The 16761-nt window shown below is 41.2% G+C and overlaps 2 protein-coding genes across 2 annotated transcripts in view; one reads left to right on the top strand and one right to left on the bottom strand.

The window, feature by feature from the left end:
* Positions 1-324: 324 nt before the first annotated feature.
* LOC137265579 (LRP2-binding protein-like) lies at positions 325-10264 on the bottom strand. Its single transcript, XM_067800999.1, has 8 exons — positions 10138-10264; positions 8598-8851; positions 7313-7426; positions 6927-7072; positions 6297-6454; positions 5811-5982; positions 5183-5348; positions 325-1590 (listed from the first exon to the last, which is right to left on the bottom strand). Exons 2-8 carry the CDS (start codon positions 8817-8819, stop codon positions 1525-1527), a joined length of 1044 nt encoding a protein of 347 aa, XP_067657100.1. The 5' UTR covers positions 8820-8851; positions 10138-10264; the 3' UTR covers positions 325-1524.
* A 162-nt stretch (positions 10265-10426) lies between these two features.
* Positions 10427-16761, top strand: part of LOC137265937 (armadillo-like helical domain-containing protein 3) — a 64623-nt gene continuing 58288 nt past the window's right edge. The window contains exons 1-4 of the mRNA XM_067801415.1: positions 10427-10457; positions 10990-11138; positions 11837-11893; positions 12298-12363. Coding sequence (XP_067657516.1) covers positions 11019-11138; positions 11837-11893; positions 12298-12363 — 243 coding nt within the window. The 5' untranslated portion in view covers positions 10427-10457; positions 10990-11018. The remainder of the gene's footprint in view (positions 10458-10989; positions 11139-11836; positions 11894-12297; positions 12364-16761) is intronic.

Raw genomic sequence — 16761 nt, 5'->3', positions numbered from 1 at the left:
CGTCCCTTTCCTTCATACCGCAATCATCACCATGTCATATTCAAAACAAGCTGAAACTTCCCAGCGAAAACGAAACAAACAGGTTCACAATGGCATTTGAACTTTTGCACGGAGTAGTTAGCCAGTCATATTTTATGGCCGCTTCATTTCGTAAAGCTAAGCTATTATTGTCTAGCCAGTATAGTTTTAGTTCAAGTTTACGGTACACCAAGCTATATTCCAGCTATATGGCGGTATAGTCCATGCATCTAGTATGCCTCATATATTACATGTATGACCAGCCAAACGTTTCTAGTGTCAGAGTCAACAACTTCAACACACCAATACATAAATAAGATTTATTTGTGTTTTCAGAAAAGGACTGAGTCACATATAAACCTGTTGGTAAAAACAAGGTTGAAGCATTCACATAAGAAGGCACATGGAATCACTATCACAGTTAATTCAAATCTATAATAATAACAAGTAATAAATAGAATACATATTAATCTCTAGACAGAAGTCACTAATACAGAATACTGGGCTAACTTGTCAGTCACTGAACTCAGAGTTTTGATTCTGAATTGTAGACATTGCAAAATGTGGCACGGGAGGTAAATATATCAAAGTGATCTGTTTGTCAGCAAGGCATTGTTTTATAAATAACATTCAAACCAGAGTATGTTAATAAACAATACTTCAAAGATAGATCAACAAAAAGTTGCAAGCACAAATTGTTAAACACAGCATTAAAATCATGGAAGAGTTTGGTTCCCAGCAGTGAGGCATCTCATGAAAGACCATGTGAACATCACTATGTAAGGAACTATTTCGTTTGCTTCAAGCCACTGGTGATGGACAATGGTATTCAAATATCGACCACAGTTACAGCTGAAACATTATAGGTGTATACAATGTCAGTAATACCAAACTTGCTGCCTGTGCCAAAACCTTAGTAAGTTCACTATCCTGGATAACTATTCTCAAAACGTTTGTAGCCCTACAAACTTCTCAAGCTCATTCTTAACACACTGGCTTACTATGATCAAAGTCAAGAATTCTTAGGGCTACAAATGTTTAGAGAATAAGGGCCTTCAACATTGATATTGGCATTATTTTCAGTAGATTTTACTGTTATTGGCAGAATGTAATAGCAGTTCTCACAAGACTGAACAGAAGATCTGGGTTCTGTTGAAGATGCAGACTATTCTTGATATAAGGTACATTGATTATATGTCAGACAAGGTGGTAAATACACCATATACATAATAATAAACTGTGTACAAGACATGACTCTAGAACACATTCAAGATGTCTCCTTTTTCATGGAAAATCATTTTAAGTATATTTATTATTACTGTTGAAAGTAAAGATTTGATACATTACCTTACTTTATGACTTTGTGAACAATTACGAAACATGGGGTCTCATATGACACATCTTGAACAAACCAGATAAAGGCAGCGATATAAAAAGGTAAATCAAGGGAAATAACTCTCAGATAATATCACAGCTGACAGCATGATGGTGTTGAGTGAAGCAGGCCTAAATGACACCGTGTTGTGTCACATTCTGGAGTCGAGCACATATATCAGGGTCAAACTGGTATGACTGAAATACAACAAACATAAAGAATTAAAATTCAGTTCATTGTGACCTGGTTCATAAAGCCTGTATTTCCAGAGCTCATCAAAGTTGATGTCAACCCAATCTCATGGTTTTCTCAAATTTACCACCCTTGGTTTTCAACAGCCAATTTCATTTGCTAATGGACCAGCCAGAATGCAGGTTACAAATTTGTGCCTGACATGAACATTATAGCATCCAGCCCAATGGAGTACAAAACACTTTGTGAAAAATTCAACTCTGAAAAACTAAAAATGGCAAGGATGTGTTCATGGTGATTGCTGGTGGCATCCTTCCATATTTCAACATGTGAATTATATTCAGCAAATTTACCTATATTGCACATATCTTGATTCAATCATTGTTACTTTGGTTAATTCAAAATTCAGAAATTGGGGTTGGGTGAGGAGTTGGGGCTTTCCTTATTCTTAAACTGAAGTAATTATGGCCATTATGTAAATATCCACATTTTAATGCACCAAATCCACAGCATGAAGTCTGCTGGAAACTCAAACCATCAGAGGTTTTTCTTCGTTGAAAAAAAGTCCTCTTTGGGGTACTTTTAAGCATTTGAAATGTCTATTTTAAAATCCAAGACAGTTGTAACCACTGGCGACTTGTGCTGGAATTAACAGGAGTTTGGTGAACACCCTTGGTTCAATACAAATGCCAAAGGGGGAGCTGACAAAACTGAAAGCACTTCCAGTCAAAAGAAAACCGAAGGTATTGACAAAAGTTGGGATGCATTGGAACATGGAGGTACACGTCTTTAAGGTCAATTAACGTGTGCCAATCCCCTGCCGCTACCAAGGAAATCAGTGAACGCAGTGTCTCCATCTTGAAAGATGGAACCTCTATTTGACTGTTCAGACCCTTGCGATTTAGAATGGGTCTGAACCCTTCATGACCAGGAAATAAGTCGAGTAAAAACCCGCTTCTTCCTGCCCTTCTGGGACCACCTCGATGGCTGTCTTGTCGATTAATGACTGGACCACGGCACAGAGAGCATTTGCTTTCTCCTGAGAAATCAGCACCAAATAGCAATGAATTCACTGTGGCATGTGGCCCTCCCTGAGTGTAAACAGGACCCCAAGATTCGATGTGACCTTTACCCACTCCTGAAGGAAGAGGGAAAGACAGCTGTCTACAGGGAGTTTGGGACAAAGACAATGTACGCCAAAAGTAATGAACACAACCGTGCCCTGATCTGGCTCAACTCAAGAAACTAAGCATTGGATGTCAGGGCTACCTTCCCCTTCCTCAGAAAAGGCTGCTGTGCAGAAGCCTTGCCCCTATCCTTGTCCTTACCCTTACCACGGCGAGACCGGAGTGGCACAGAACACTTATTAGCCTCCTTCCCCACAAAGGAAGGATAGGCCAAGGCAAGAACCTGGGGTCTAGGTCGAGAGCAGGACGCTGTCCCAACAAAGGCTTTGAATCCTTAAAAGTTGAAACAGCCTACAACCATAATGGCATCTGGGAATGAAGTAGACCCAAGTTTAAATGATAAGGCAAGGAGAGCCTGTTTGGTAGCAGGAGAGTAACAAGCCCCATGACAACACATCCTCTGGCAAACACAACTCCTAATGGAGTCCCTTGCCAAATGAGAGTGCACCTCTGTTAGTTAGTGTGTTAGAACCTGGGATTAAGACTCATCCTTTCCCTGATTGACTCCAGTTAGATGGCTGAGCTCTACAGGGTTCAGGCTGTCAGTGGGCACAACCTCCTGAGGCAGAAGGGCCATGATACCATTGCGCAACTGATGACTCAAGTGAAAACAAACCATTCCCCCTATGCCTCCCCTCACTCATCCTCGTCCACTGACTCCTCAGCACTATCTTGAAGTGCTGAACTCTCTGCAGCAAGAGAAGGCTCGGAGGCGGGAAGCAGTTGAGTGGGGGGAGGGGAGAGACTGATAAAGGGTCGAGCAAAGCCACAGCGCACTGATCACCTGACTGCTGAAGAGTTTAAGGACGCTGAGAGCTTGAGGAGTGACCTGAAACAACAGGCAGTCCCCAGAGCTGGGTGGATACCACGGTAGCCGGTGGTACCATGATGGATACCAACTGTCTGGTAGCCAAAAATCTAATGCCATAACATAAGCCGCAGCCATATGGCAAGTGACCTTGACTGAGCTAAGCGAGGGACAATTCCAGGGTTGGCGACAGATCCAGAAGGATGCCCAAAACCCAGCACTAAGTCTCGGGTCAGTACTGCATCCAGGGGTTGGACCCACCAGGGGTTGGATGCTAGGGGCTCGATTGGGACCTCCCCCAACAGATGTACTGGCTCCATCTCAGCGCACCTAATTTGGTGCTGAGCTCCTCATGGAGCCGCGACACAGCATCGACTATAGGAGATTTTACCAATGCTGCTGCTACAAAGTTGAGATATCAGTTAATGACAAAGTTAACAGAAACAGTAACATTGGAATGTGACGGTAGTGGGGATGGGGTAGCAACTGAATCAGTATGCTTTGCCCCATTGCCCCCAGCTTCAGACACAGCTGAAGTGGAGGGAGTAGCACATGAATCTTTAGACTTCTCATGCTTGGTAGCTTCCTTATGCTTTTTTGAAGGGGGGTCTTATCCCCAAATATCATCCCCTGCCTGAAGTAGATTCGTGTTGAAAAGCATATCGGCAAAGCAAACACCACAGATCATCATGTGCATCTTAGACACAATAAGAGTATGTCCTGCGGTCCTGAGACATACCTCATTTAATCATTCAAAAAAACATGACTCATCATTTCAAATGAAAGAAAAAACAGGAGGCATGATAAAAAACAGAAGGAAGTACCACCTAGAAAACCATTTAAAGAAAGCTGCCTAGTAGATCGCTACCAAATGGTGTTGAAAAATACAGTTTTATGAATGAAAAAACCAACATACAGTTTATACTTTATACAGTGATAAAGGAAAAAGTACCATACATACAGTATTTGCTTCCTTATCACTCATAGTTCCTTATCACTCATAAAAGGAAATTCTGAAGGGAACCATGCAAACTTCTGAACTTGTTCTCAACAGCATGGAAAGTGAGGTACGAGGTTCAAGCTTTGAGTTTTCTGCTGTTGGGGGCCCAGGAGGGCCCAGTAGGGGTGGTCTCACAAGACAAAAAAGAGTGTTTTGTTTGTAAATATATTACTGAAAATTATGGTTACCACTGTCGTAGGATTTCAAAATGGATATTTTAAATGCTTATAAGTACCTCAAAGATGATCTCTTCTGTAAAGAACTAATATCATTACTCCAGTAAATGAATCCATATGTAGCCTATATGTCTGTGACCATCTCATGCTACCAGGTGCTCATTCAGTGTTGTGTGTAAAGTGACACTTCTTGAACAAAGTCACAGTGTCTAATGAGCAAACAAGTTTCAGATCTGCTTCCATGTGGTGCTCACCTAAATCCCCGAGAACAGTGTGTAAGTTCACCTGACATGTGACCACTCCTTGACACAAAGGACCATTGGCCATCAGATTCTACATGGCAATTGTAGCACTACATCCATCATACAGATCATGGAGGACATTTATTATAGTGGCACTACACTGTTTCAACTCATGCTGTCTTACCCTGGAGTAGTATTGCTGAGCTAGTTGTTTGTTCTGTTTGATACCGAGCCCCTCATGGAGACAACGGCCATGGTAGAAACTGGCCAAAGCAATTCCCTTAGCAATGAAAGCTGGCAGACATTCTGTCTCTTGTGCGATAAGTTGTATATCTTCCAACATGGCTACTCTGAAAATTGGACGTAAATAACAAGTCAGCATAACTTCAGCAAAAACAAGGTAAAACTATTCATGAGACATGAACTATAGAAACAATACAACACCTCAATTTTCAAGCTCTGATGTAATCTGCAAAGTAACTTGAATATATATTGTTTGTTTCAATTATAATAACTTATAGGATACCAGCTGACGAACTTTGATCATGAATGTGTACACCTATAATGGCTTTACTCTATATGCTTGTTCTCAATCATGGGAACAAATAAAATACAACAAAAAACAACAACAATACAACACTCATGAAGAATTGTTATCAACATATATAAGTGAATTGCCAGACAAACAAACAGAGTACTGAAACATACCAGTAGCATTCAGTCAGACAGATTTTACTTTTCCCATATTTAAAACACAAGATGTGACCTATTTCCAGTTGTGTTTATAGTATAGTAGATCTCGTATGTCTTACTTGCATGAGAGGTCGGCAGCTTTAGTGTAGAGTTTACGGCGGTAGTAGTGGGAGATGAGGTTGCCCATTGCATAGACGTTGCCCCGGTCAGACGCCTCCTTTAGGCAGATGTAGGCAGAATCCTGATGGTACTTGACACCAATGCCATGTTCATACATCACTCCTAGTGCACCTGCAGGAGCCGCAACATTTGAAATGATCAGACAAAACTGATTCATGTATATATGATATGTTTATAATCAAGCCATCAATAAACATCACTTCCTTTTTTCCACGCACATGCAAAATAAAAAGTGAAACAAGGAGTGCATCTACATCCCACATTGATGTTTCATCGACACTGCAGAAGAAACAACTAATATGCATTTTAAACTCTATATTCTTAAAATTTTCACTTTCAAAAATATTATCTCCATATATCAGATATAACAACCACTGTGTCACAATAAATACTACTAACTGATAAGGGATCAACAACTGCCCCACCTTGAGATTCCAGACTGCCATTCCCACAAGCCTCAGAGTGCCAGAAGAAGGCCTTCTTGAGGTCCAGAGTCTCCTCCCTGGAGTAGAACATGCCCAGAACTGACTGTGCCTTGACACTGGCACCAGGGTTCCCATCATCAGCAGCCAGCAGCCACCACCTGTGAACATTCTCATATCGTAAGACTTCTTCCTGAACACGTTTAAAATCTGTCAGTTTCTAAAATAGTATGATAATCTTGGTTACATAAAAATAGAATCTTCATGAGTATTCCAGTTTCATCCTCATGCAGGAGGGCTGCCTGAAGTGATGCAGGTCTCACATTGTTTACCAGATAGGAGAAGGTCATGAGTATGGTGTTGACAAGCCATGAAACATAATGAGGGTGAACCAGGACTAAAACCCAGTCAAAGATATACCTGGGACAAAGGGACTCTTCACATAGTTGTGATGTCAACAACAGACTAACCCGTGAACCTCACAGACAAACTGAACAAGGTGTGCAAAAATATCATTCAATAGAGAATGACTCCCCACATTTCACAATGAGCACTACTATATGTTCAAAATCCTAAAAAAAACACCCACAAACATTTACTTGCATCTTTCATATTTGATTGCGCAGTCCCTACCTCTCTGCTTCCTCATCAGACTGTCGCCGAACACCATACCCCTGGAAATAGGCGCGGCCAATGTTGTACTCTGCAGCATGCTTAAGATGTTTGGCTTGCCGCACCGTGGACGTTGCTATGTGCATCAGGTACTCAACACCTAGAGCCTATCAGACACATGACAATGATGGTAGTCATAGAAACACAGTAACAATACATGCACATGCAAAGAAGACTTTTCAAAACTACAGTAAATTAGATGATAATGATTTGTTGTTTCAGATGTGCATATGACCCTCCAGTACATCATTGCTTTTAATATGTTCAAGAACCAAGGCCTTCAGTGTGACAAGTGAACCCCAATGCCCCAAAACATTTAGGAACCAACGTACAAAGGGAAGACTTACTGTATCTTGTTCGCAGCCGATTCCATCATACAACATCACACCCAGCTGGTACAGGGACTGGTAGTTGAAGTCTTTTGATCTCTCAAAATATACTCGAGCTTTGTCATACATCTCCTGAAAGTAGTAGTTTTCTCTTGTTTTCTCTGGACGTTGATGCCATTCCACTGCAAGATTTCTACACAAACCTATCAGTCTGACCAAAAAATTAAAAGGACTATATTCAAGTATGTACATTTTTAGAACTGCTGATATATTGTATGGCTTTAGATCTTTCTTAGCAGAATAACATAATCTTCAGTTGAAAGGATGGCAATCTTCAAGTGAAACAAAACTCAAACTTTGAAAGCAGCAAAATATGCAGAGGGTACATGGTGGATGAACTGGCTGAGGTGCCATGCTAGTGATGCAGTGAGGTTGAGGGGTTTGGATCACGTTCACCTGTGTCTGGGTGTAAACACCATGGAGTCAACATTATGTGCAGATTCTTAAAGAGTTTGTCACAATCCCTAGTATGTAGTACACAACCCACAAATCTGTTGGTGATATGACCAAATGGTGGCCATACAAATACATGCAAACACCTAGTTGCAGGTACAGCAATGTGCAGTAAACTTGGACAAAGTACTGTAACAATGTGTCCCAGTCCACACTGCTGTTTATGGGTACCTAATAAGGATAAGAAAGCTGCAGTAACTTGGTGCACCTAGTGGCTGCAAGAGTTGTTTGATCCCAGGGAGCTGAGACTGATAATACGATTAGCCACTGAGACTCAGACATCAAATGATCCTTATAATAACTCTCACTAACAGTGTTTCTAAACAGAATACAAAGTATTATCTGTGTTAGGCACAGAAACAAGCCAAACTGTGTGGCGCAACACCGATATAGGGCAGAAGAATGAGACGCAAATGATATACAATAAAGATGTACAGATAAACTGAAATATGTTTTTGTTGTTGATTAATTAGTATCAAAGACTTAGAATATGAAGTTGTTGGTGAACTGCACAGTAGTAACTGGTATTTGGTGATTACATAGGATAATTAAAATGGCATTGACTGTGACTAATAGTTTCCCTTTCATGGATAGTGATTTGTTTTGCATCACAACATCAAAAGCTAAAACATATCACTCAATGTCTGATCATTCTCAAATACACAATAACATTCAACTCACAAATATTGTTTATGATAACACTAATTTTATATCTGTACAAATATACTTGGTAAAGGGGAATTGTGGTTTGTCTAGCATCTTGAAAGAATTGTCACATTACAGATCTCACCTGTTCAAAATAGAAGAGAGCGAGTTGGAAGTAAGCAGATTTATCTCCCTTCTTTATCCTCTCCAGGAGGAGAGTTTCCAACTTCTCCACCAGCTCTTCATCTGTCAGCTTTCCCATCCCAGCATCCTGTGTCTGCTGTGCGATGTCACTCAGTATGTGACTGTCCTGCGTGAACTTTGCCTGTTCTGCAGTCACATCTGATCTTGATATCTTCATCGCCATTGTAGCACTGCCAGATACACTTGTTATGACCTCTGAAACCATTGTACACAGTCTCCTGAATTGTCTATACTGAATTCAAATAATCCTTCAACTTTAGCCAACAAGAAACACTCCTGTAGGTCAAAATGCACTAGTCACTGTAAAGTTTTAAGAATGAAAGTTAAAGGCAAGATTGAAATGAAATATTTAGAAGTCCAACCACGGCTCAGACTGTGCAAAAGTGAACATAATGCACACTCCCTCAAAAAACGTAGGGGAGTGCCAAGAAGTGTCTTACAGACTGAAAATGAGTAATGACCTTTTTTCCAAAACACAATTACAGCCACAGAGAATAATTTATTGACAGATCGTGACTGATTTGTACTTTACTGTCTGTTCTTGACAACTACCTTTCGAAAGTATACAAAGCTTAGACACTCCTGCCAGGCACTCTGTATTATAGTTTCCCCATCTCCATCCAGACCTTAATATTTATTTCTAAATGAAATAATGATCATTTTTCTATTTGTCTCAGCTGTCCCCTCTCTCGCTGGTTAGACTAGATTAAGATGAAAAACTATGAAGCAATATGAATGTTCTGTCAGAACACCATTATTTGATGAATGTCAAAGGTATACACCTTACATGATATAGAATCTGAATAATAAAAAGTGATTAGATAAATTTATAGATATTTGTTTCACCAAGAAAGTGCATCAGTTTGTTTTTATCAAAATGCTTTTGAGTTTGTTTTTATCAAAATGCTTTGGGGAACAGCGGAGAAAACCCAAACAACATGGCTAAATCATATATACAAAACTATAAGGTAGGAATAAAGTGACAATATTACTTTAAATAACTATAATAAGTTCATCTTGAAGACTCATTTCTCACACAGACTGATGACTTGACTGATGAAATTACCATGAATAGTTTACATTTATGAAAACGTCTTTTTTCTTGTAAATCATACACATTAAAATATTTCTTGGCAACAGTTTACTAAATATCAATGTACACCTAATCTGAAACAAATTTGCCGATCTAACATTAAATTGATCCAGTGCGTTATCTTGCCTTCTTAAATCTTTATGCACGCAGACTTGGGAATCATAAACTATTAAAGACCTATTACACACGCGAGCTTACTATTATCCTGTGATTTACCACCATTATGTGAGTAGCGTGGAACAATTAGCAGTGTCTCATCGATCCCACATCCCTATTTCCAGTCATTATTTATGAATCTCTTGACAGTTTGCTATCTCGGTCACGCAATCAGTATAGTACATATTCATACATAATGCAGCATGTAAACAAAAGCAAAATATATACATACACACTGATGAGATGTCAAGTCATGTTCTGTCAATTAAAGGACTAGATCAAAAATGGGTATAAACATCATTAATCACGGCCCAGTTCATGTTTAGTAGGTTTACGAGTTACCTCCCCTTTCAATTATAATCGTCATAGCAACGAGCAATTCAGCACCAAACTATATGTAAAAGGGATTGGATCAGAATGACATTCAGTAGTAAATTGTTTTACCATTTAATGATATCGACTTTTGTTTTTTTATTCGATTTATGAATGATTTTAATTACATTTATTTACTGCTCAACTACCGGAAGTATTCGTCTACTAGGAAGGACCATGGTGGGTATTATTGTTACGTGTAAGGCATTGGTAAATAGTATTTTTTTCGTTTCTTTTAGTAATGCCGTTGTTTGTTTTCAGTTGCATTTATGAAACATATACACAGTGTCTGTATTTAGCATCCCTCTCTTCCTCTAGAGTGATACTAAATACTTAGATCGTTTCATGCGTAATTTTGTTCGGCACATGTACACACCCTTGATGTCAATGGACTGTTCAGTAGGTTATGCATTTAAACATTGTTTTAGGAAGTATGGAACACACCGAACGTGAATTCGACCAAGCTGAGTGTAACTACGGAAAGAAATTTCGTCGGTCTTAAAGGAACTGTCCCCTGCAATAATTCCGAAACTGACAATGTTATCTGAATCCTATCATGTTCGATTCACAGAATAATCACAAATGACTGTTTCGCAAAATATTTCATGAATATTTACCTAGTGAATTTTTGGGGTTTTTTTGTTCAGTTCTGCCTGTAACAATATCCTTCAACGAAAATGAGTAATGTTTTCATGTTTGACTGTAATGACAGATATAGACAGTTATGACATTGACAGCAGCATGAGTCAAGACACAACCCCTAGCAAAGAAAAGGGACACGCCCTTCTACTCCGAAAGGGATCTCACTCCAAGATGGCGCTAAAGGAAAAGATTGTCCAGATATATGAAGCTTTCTTCCAGGTACATACTGTTTTATTCTAGTATCTGTGGCATCTCTCAAGCCAGCTTAAACATAACCCATGGGCATTGTGTTGACCATTGTGAATTACAACAGACAGGGTATTTTCTCCTAAATGCTGTATTTTTTAACAAAAATTTGAAATGAGCTGTTAACAAGTTGGATTTGCTAAATGATATCTACCACTGGCCATTGCTGACAAGTGCAATTGAATGCTAGTCCTATTATTTTTGAAAAAAAATGGAGATGGGGAGGTATCCTAATGGTTAGACTTAAAGTGATCACTTTTCATGCCAACGCCATGGGCAAGATTCCCCACTTGTGTGAAGTGCATTTCTGGTGTCCCCTGCCATGATAATGCTGGAATATTGTTAAAACAAAAGTCCATTCCAGGCTCTTGGGTAATTGAATGTACAGTTCACTACACCATTTCAATACTTTACAGGACCCTTTTATTACCAGCTCATAAAATGAATTAATCGAGGTCTCCTGGACCCCACTTTTTGTAAGTCAAAGTAAACCCAAAGGGTTTGATTTTTTCCAATCCCATGAACATGTCATGGACCTTGAAAATCTCAAGTCACCACGTGACATCATCAGCTGGTTCATCTATTTGTGGTTTTATTTTAGATACTTTACACACATGTTTGCTATGCTTGTTATTTATTGTACTAATGTGTATGGTTTTGATCATTGTCAGGGAGAAGATCCATCTCGAGGAAATGCCAATTTCTGGGATGAGCTGTTTCTTTTAAAGGTAGACTGAACTTAAGTATATTTGCAATGTGTTTGACTGTTACTTCATGTTGATACAAAAACTTAGTATCCAACTAGATTTGGTATGATCAAAACCCTCTGATGTAATATAAACCAAGTTATAAAATATCAAAAAGGTTTGTAAGTATGCTTGATTTTTTTTATGGATTTGATAGTGATGTGGAATATTATCTCATAGAAAGTATTAAAAAATCATGAGAGAATAATGATAGCATTTCATTCTCTTCAGTGTCAAATGTGTAAGCATGGTAAGGGGAAGGGACTGCAATATAGCTGGAATACTGCTGAGTGCTGTGCTAACCTACCAATGAAAATAGATACACCTTCTTGAATCACTGATAATGAAATTGGTGACCATTAATGTTTAGTTAATTTCATGTTCAGGTGAACACCAGCTATGTTGAGAATGAGATTGAGAAGCTGAGTGGAGAGGGTCTGCTCAGTCTGAAGGTAAGCTGCTGTTGCCATGGTTTCAGTGTCCGCATAATCATGAGAGCAGTGACAAACCTACTTATGGCTGCAGAACACATGGTCATTCAACTAGAAGGGTCACCTTCTCCAATAATGTTAGTGATCTACGTTGGAGAAATAATATCAGCTGATTTCTGAAGTAGTATGAACAGTCTCCAGTGGTTTCTCTGGCTAAACCATGTTATAGTTCATGTATAATTTCTACACAGTCGTGACCTAAACATACTGTAGCTACATAAGTTGTTCTTGATTTAGATCCATGTTGAGAAGAACAAATTAATTCCTTGTTCAGAATCAATAGTCAACACTTCAACATCAATAGCATGAGCTTAGGTATCCCTCTCTTAAAAATTTGTCATTGTAGGCTGACATTGATCTGATACCTTCAATACGACTGAGTACACAAAGTTGAGATCTTTGGATACTGATTCACTGCATGATAGTGAATGTGGTCTGGTGAAGATAGCAGTCTGTATGAAACATATTCTAGAACAGAGTTTGTCAATGGTCCATCATTTTTAAAGCTGCAACCAATCACAGCTTCATGTACATGTCTTTAGGGAATTTATTGTAACATAGTACGTGAACATGGAATGCTTCATATATGCTGTACTATCTGTGATGTGTTGTCCATCGTAAACATAGTAGTATAGGGAATGATAGTTCTGGACCACTTTCAAGAAATGTCTCTACAAAGCCTTATTTACTAAATAAGGCTTTGGTTGGGTCATTAGCTCTTGCTACTATTACCCCTACTACAAAAAAGTTGGCGGTAATTACTGTGCCTTGGTAGGAGGTAACACTGTGCCGTACGGTACGATCAATAATTCTTCTCTTACAAAACCCCTACCCGGCCCACCCCTCAAGTAGTATAAGTTAGGTTCGTCGGCTTTCATATCCACTTTATCTATGTTGTAAGTTTTGACTGACCATATAGGATCGGTGGCTCGCTTACGGCTATCGCCCTCGTGTTCCCCCGGCTGGTATAGATACCTCACTAGGGCCCTATCTGGTATCTGTTTCTCCTTCCCACGCAATGGAGCGGCCGACTCTGCAACTATTGATTTTAGTTTGATAGCGTCTGCCGGTTTCTTACCGGTGAGACGGGTGACTTCATGGTTGATTGCCGACACCACCTTGGGTAACCTTGTGACCCATTCAGTCGATCGTTTTCCAGGGGTGACCATCTCCCTAGCATACTGATGGCCGAACAAGCGCTCAGCCAAAGTCCTATTAAATCTCTCAACTATGGCTTGGCTGCGATGGGCTCCGGCCGTGCCACGCCTGGCCTTTGTATCGTGTTTGGCTAGCAGTTGTGACACGGCACCCATGAACTCCCGTCCGGGGTCAACTTGCAGCTCTGTTGGCCACGTCAGCGGACTGCGTTTGTATATGCGTTCGAATCCTCTGGCTACCTGGGCCGAATCTTTCGTGGTCAAGGGTTCGGCTTCCTTGTAACGACTGGCTACGTCCACTACGGTTAAGGCATACTTGTACCTCTTGTCGTGGGGTAGGAACAGTAGGTCTGCCTGGTGAACGCTATTAGGTATGTTAATACCGAACCTCCTTCTAGGCACGTAGCGTGGTGCCGGCAAATAGATCTGCCACAGGGCTTGTTTTTCAAGCCACGCTTTGGCTTCCTCCGGGGGTACTCGCGCTAGTTTAGCTAGCTTATCTACTGCGCTAGCTCCTTTCCAGTACCCACGCGGGCTGTAGTAAATAGCCTCAAATTTTTTCATGTCCATACGCGTATGTGTTTATACCATCAATAGCTATCCAACGTTTCGTGTCCATAGGCGATAGGGACGTCTTGTTTATAGTCAGTCCGTATATCTTATGCCCATCACTTCTAAGTGTGTTCATTTTATGTCTAAAGGTACGGGTCTTGAACAGGGCTTCCTTGAATCTGGCGTGTTTGATGTGTTGTTTCACCACATACTTCTTAACCCCCTTAGCCTTCCGGATCTCACTATTGTCGGCTTTCAGTATGGAGTACATCTTAGGTCTCAAACCTATGTACTCGGCTATGGGCGTGCCAGCACACTCGTCCTTCATCTTACCTAGGACCTTTTTATTTACCGTACTGTGTAGGGCATGGGTCTTAGGGTAGTCGCTGGTGTCGTATAAATCGAGATGTTTTTTCATGTCCTCGTACACGTCCTCGGTTCGAATCTCCATCAGCAGGGAATCCGTGTCAGTGTACAGTACTTCACACCTGTCGCCGTACTGTTTCTTGAGCTCGTTGTAGTAAAAGTCGTACATCAGGTGTTTGGATAAATCGAGGATGCTCATCCCCACGTAAACAGGCCGGTTGAATTTTATGGGGCTTTTCTTCATGTGTATGGCAACCAGGTTGTCTGTAAATATTTTATTACGGTTGAATGCCGGACTGGCTATCAATTTCCTGAGCTTGTCTTCCTCACTAGATCTAACCAGCTTCACGGTCACGCGTTTCCTCAGGTTCTCCATAGTCTTACCAAACACCGAGTTGTTCATGAGCTTGTAGAGATTTTTCTCAAAATCACTGGTGGCTTTTTTTCGTAGGTCTGTGTTCATTCTGATGTAGGGCTCCATCCATGGGCTCTGGTCGAACATGAGCACCCTGTGTATTTTGGTCAGCCTCATACCCAACGACAGGTACAGCTGTAGGTTGCGATAGTGAACGATGTACTTGGTCTTATTCATTAAGTTAGGCACGAGTTTTTCAACGTCTGTCACACGACCACCTGACAAGTTATGTTGGTACTCAGACATCCAGTCTGTGTTAACCCTCATACGTTCGGGGGCCAGGGGGTAGCTGTTGTGCGATGTGTGTAATTCCTTGGGATACTCTAAGTCAACTTCGAGGATATACCCTTTGTTCGAATCTGGTGCGACCCCCATAACATCAACGTGGGGTACCCATTCGAATCCCCCTGTAGGTAGATACTGGCTCATGGCCCAGCCGTACAGGTTGTTTGCGTCGAGGTATAGAATGTGATTGGTTGGTTTGTTAGGATCGTAACCTTTCACGTATTGATTATTTGCTTTCGCGTATCGTTTGGATGCCATGGAAATCCCACCTCGCAAGCCTTTCTCAATGAATAGGTGCATGTCGTAATCTGTGAGCAATTCCAAATTAACTCCGGTCTTTTTAAGCAAGGCGTCCCACGACAGACCTGGGCTGGTGTAATACCATGCGGGGTCGAGTTTATACTGCTTTAAACATGTCTGCCGAAACGTTTCAAACACGTCGGCTAACAGCAGTACATCTGTCCTCAAGTACAGGTCGTGATAATCACCCAGGTTCTTACAACCCAGTTTATTCCATACGTTAGTCGCGTGCGAGTAATCATCTCGTGAGACGGACGCCTCATTCAGCTTGCTATAAAAGCAGTCAATAGGGGGTAGTCTGGTCTCGGTGAACTTGGCCCAACTATCCATGTACTCATAGGGGTACACACCCTTCCTCATAAGCAGGGGTCTAGTCTCGGCGTCTGTGTATCGATCGGTGATAGGGAAGGTATTGTTGGCCTTGACCAGACTGTCGAGTGACGACAGGAGGAACTGAAACGAGTCAATGAACCTAAGTCCGTTTAAGCTGAAGGAGATGTATCTCTCCATGTTGTTGGGGATGCACGTTATATTACCATCGATTTTCGCGATGGCCTGCATGATCAAGTGTGAGTCGTACCCTCTCAAGTTGTGAAAGACAACGGGGATGTTTATTGTCTTAGGGTTGATTTTAAGCTTGAGGTTGCACGCGTTGTGAGCGGCGCCTCTATACTTACCAGTTATGTGGCAGTGATCTCTCACCGAATCACCGTTAAGTGGTGAGTCGCACACGTGACAGTTAGTGCTACTAGCGTGAGCTAGCCTGTCGGCTCGGGTCATACGCATGGGAGTGATTCTATACAATGCATTCCTAATAATTTTTTCTTCCTCCTGCAAACACTTTAGAAACCTTTCAGCCGCGTCAGGGCCCCTATACACTACCGGAGCTTTCGTTTCCCCGTCACAACGGACGACAATGTATCCAAACGAACAGGCTTTATGCTCTTGTGTCTTGTGGGTAAAGGTACCGGCGGCACCACTGGGAGCCTCGCCGGCGGCACCACCGGGGGGTGTGGGGGTATCCCCCACAACTAAGGCTTCGAAGTCGGCGTATATGATATAAGGTACAGACATTTGGTTCTTGTGGTTACTGAATTTTAGGATATTTTCACCTTCCTTAGGCATGTCGACTCGTATGGCCGTCTGCCCCACACCTTGACAATCATCCCGGTGGGATTCTAATAAATCAGCTCGACTGAAACCGTGTAGGCATCGTACACAAAAGTGTTTTTCCCCAACGTGTTTCGACTGGTCGTGCAACAACCGGCTGAGATGTTTTATCCA

This window comes from Haliotis asinina, chromosome 15, assembly GCF_037392515.1.
Source record: "Haliotis asinina isolate JCU_RB_2024 chromosome 15, JCU_Hal_asi_v2, whole genome shotgun sequence".
Lineage (NCBI taxonomy): Eukaryota > Metazoa > Mollusca > Gastropoda > Lepetellida > Haliotidae > Haliotis > Haliotis asinina.
Note: the sequence above shows the minus strand (reverse complement) of the source record. Positions and strands in the feature narration are given on the sequence as shown.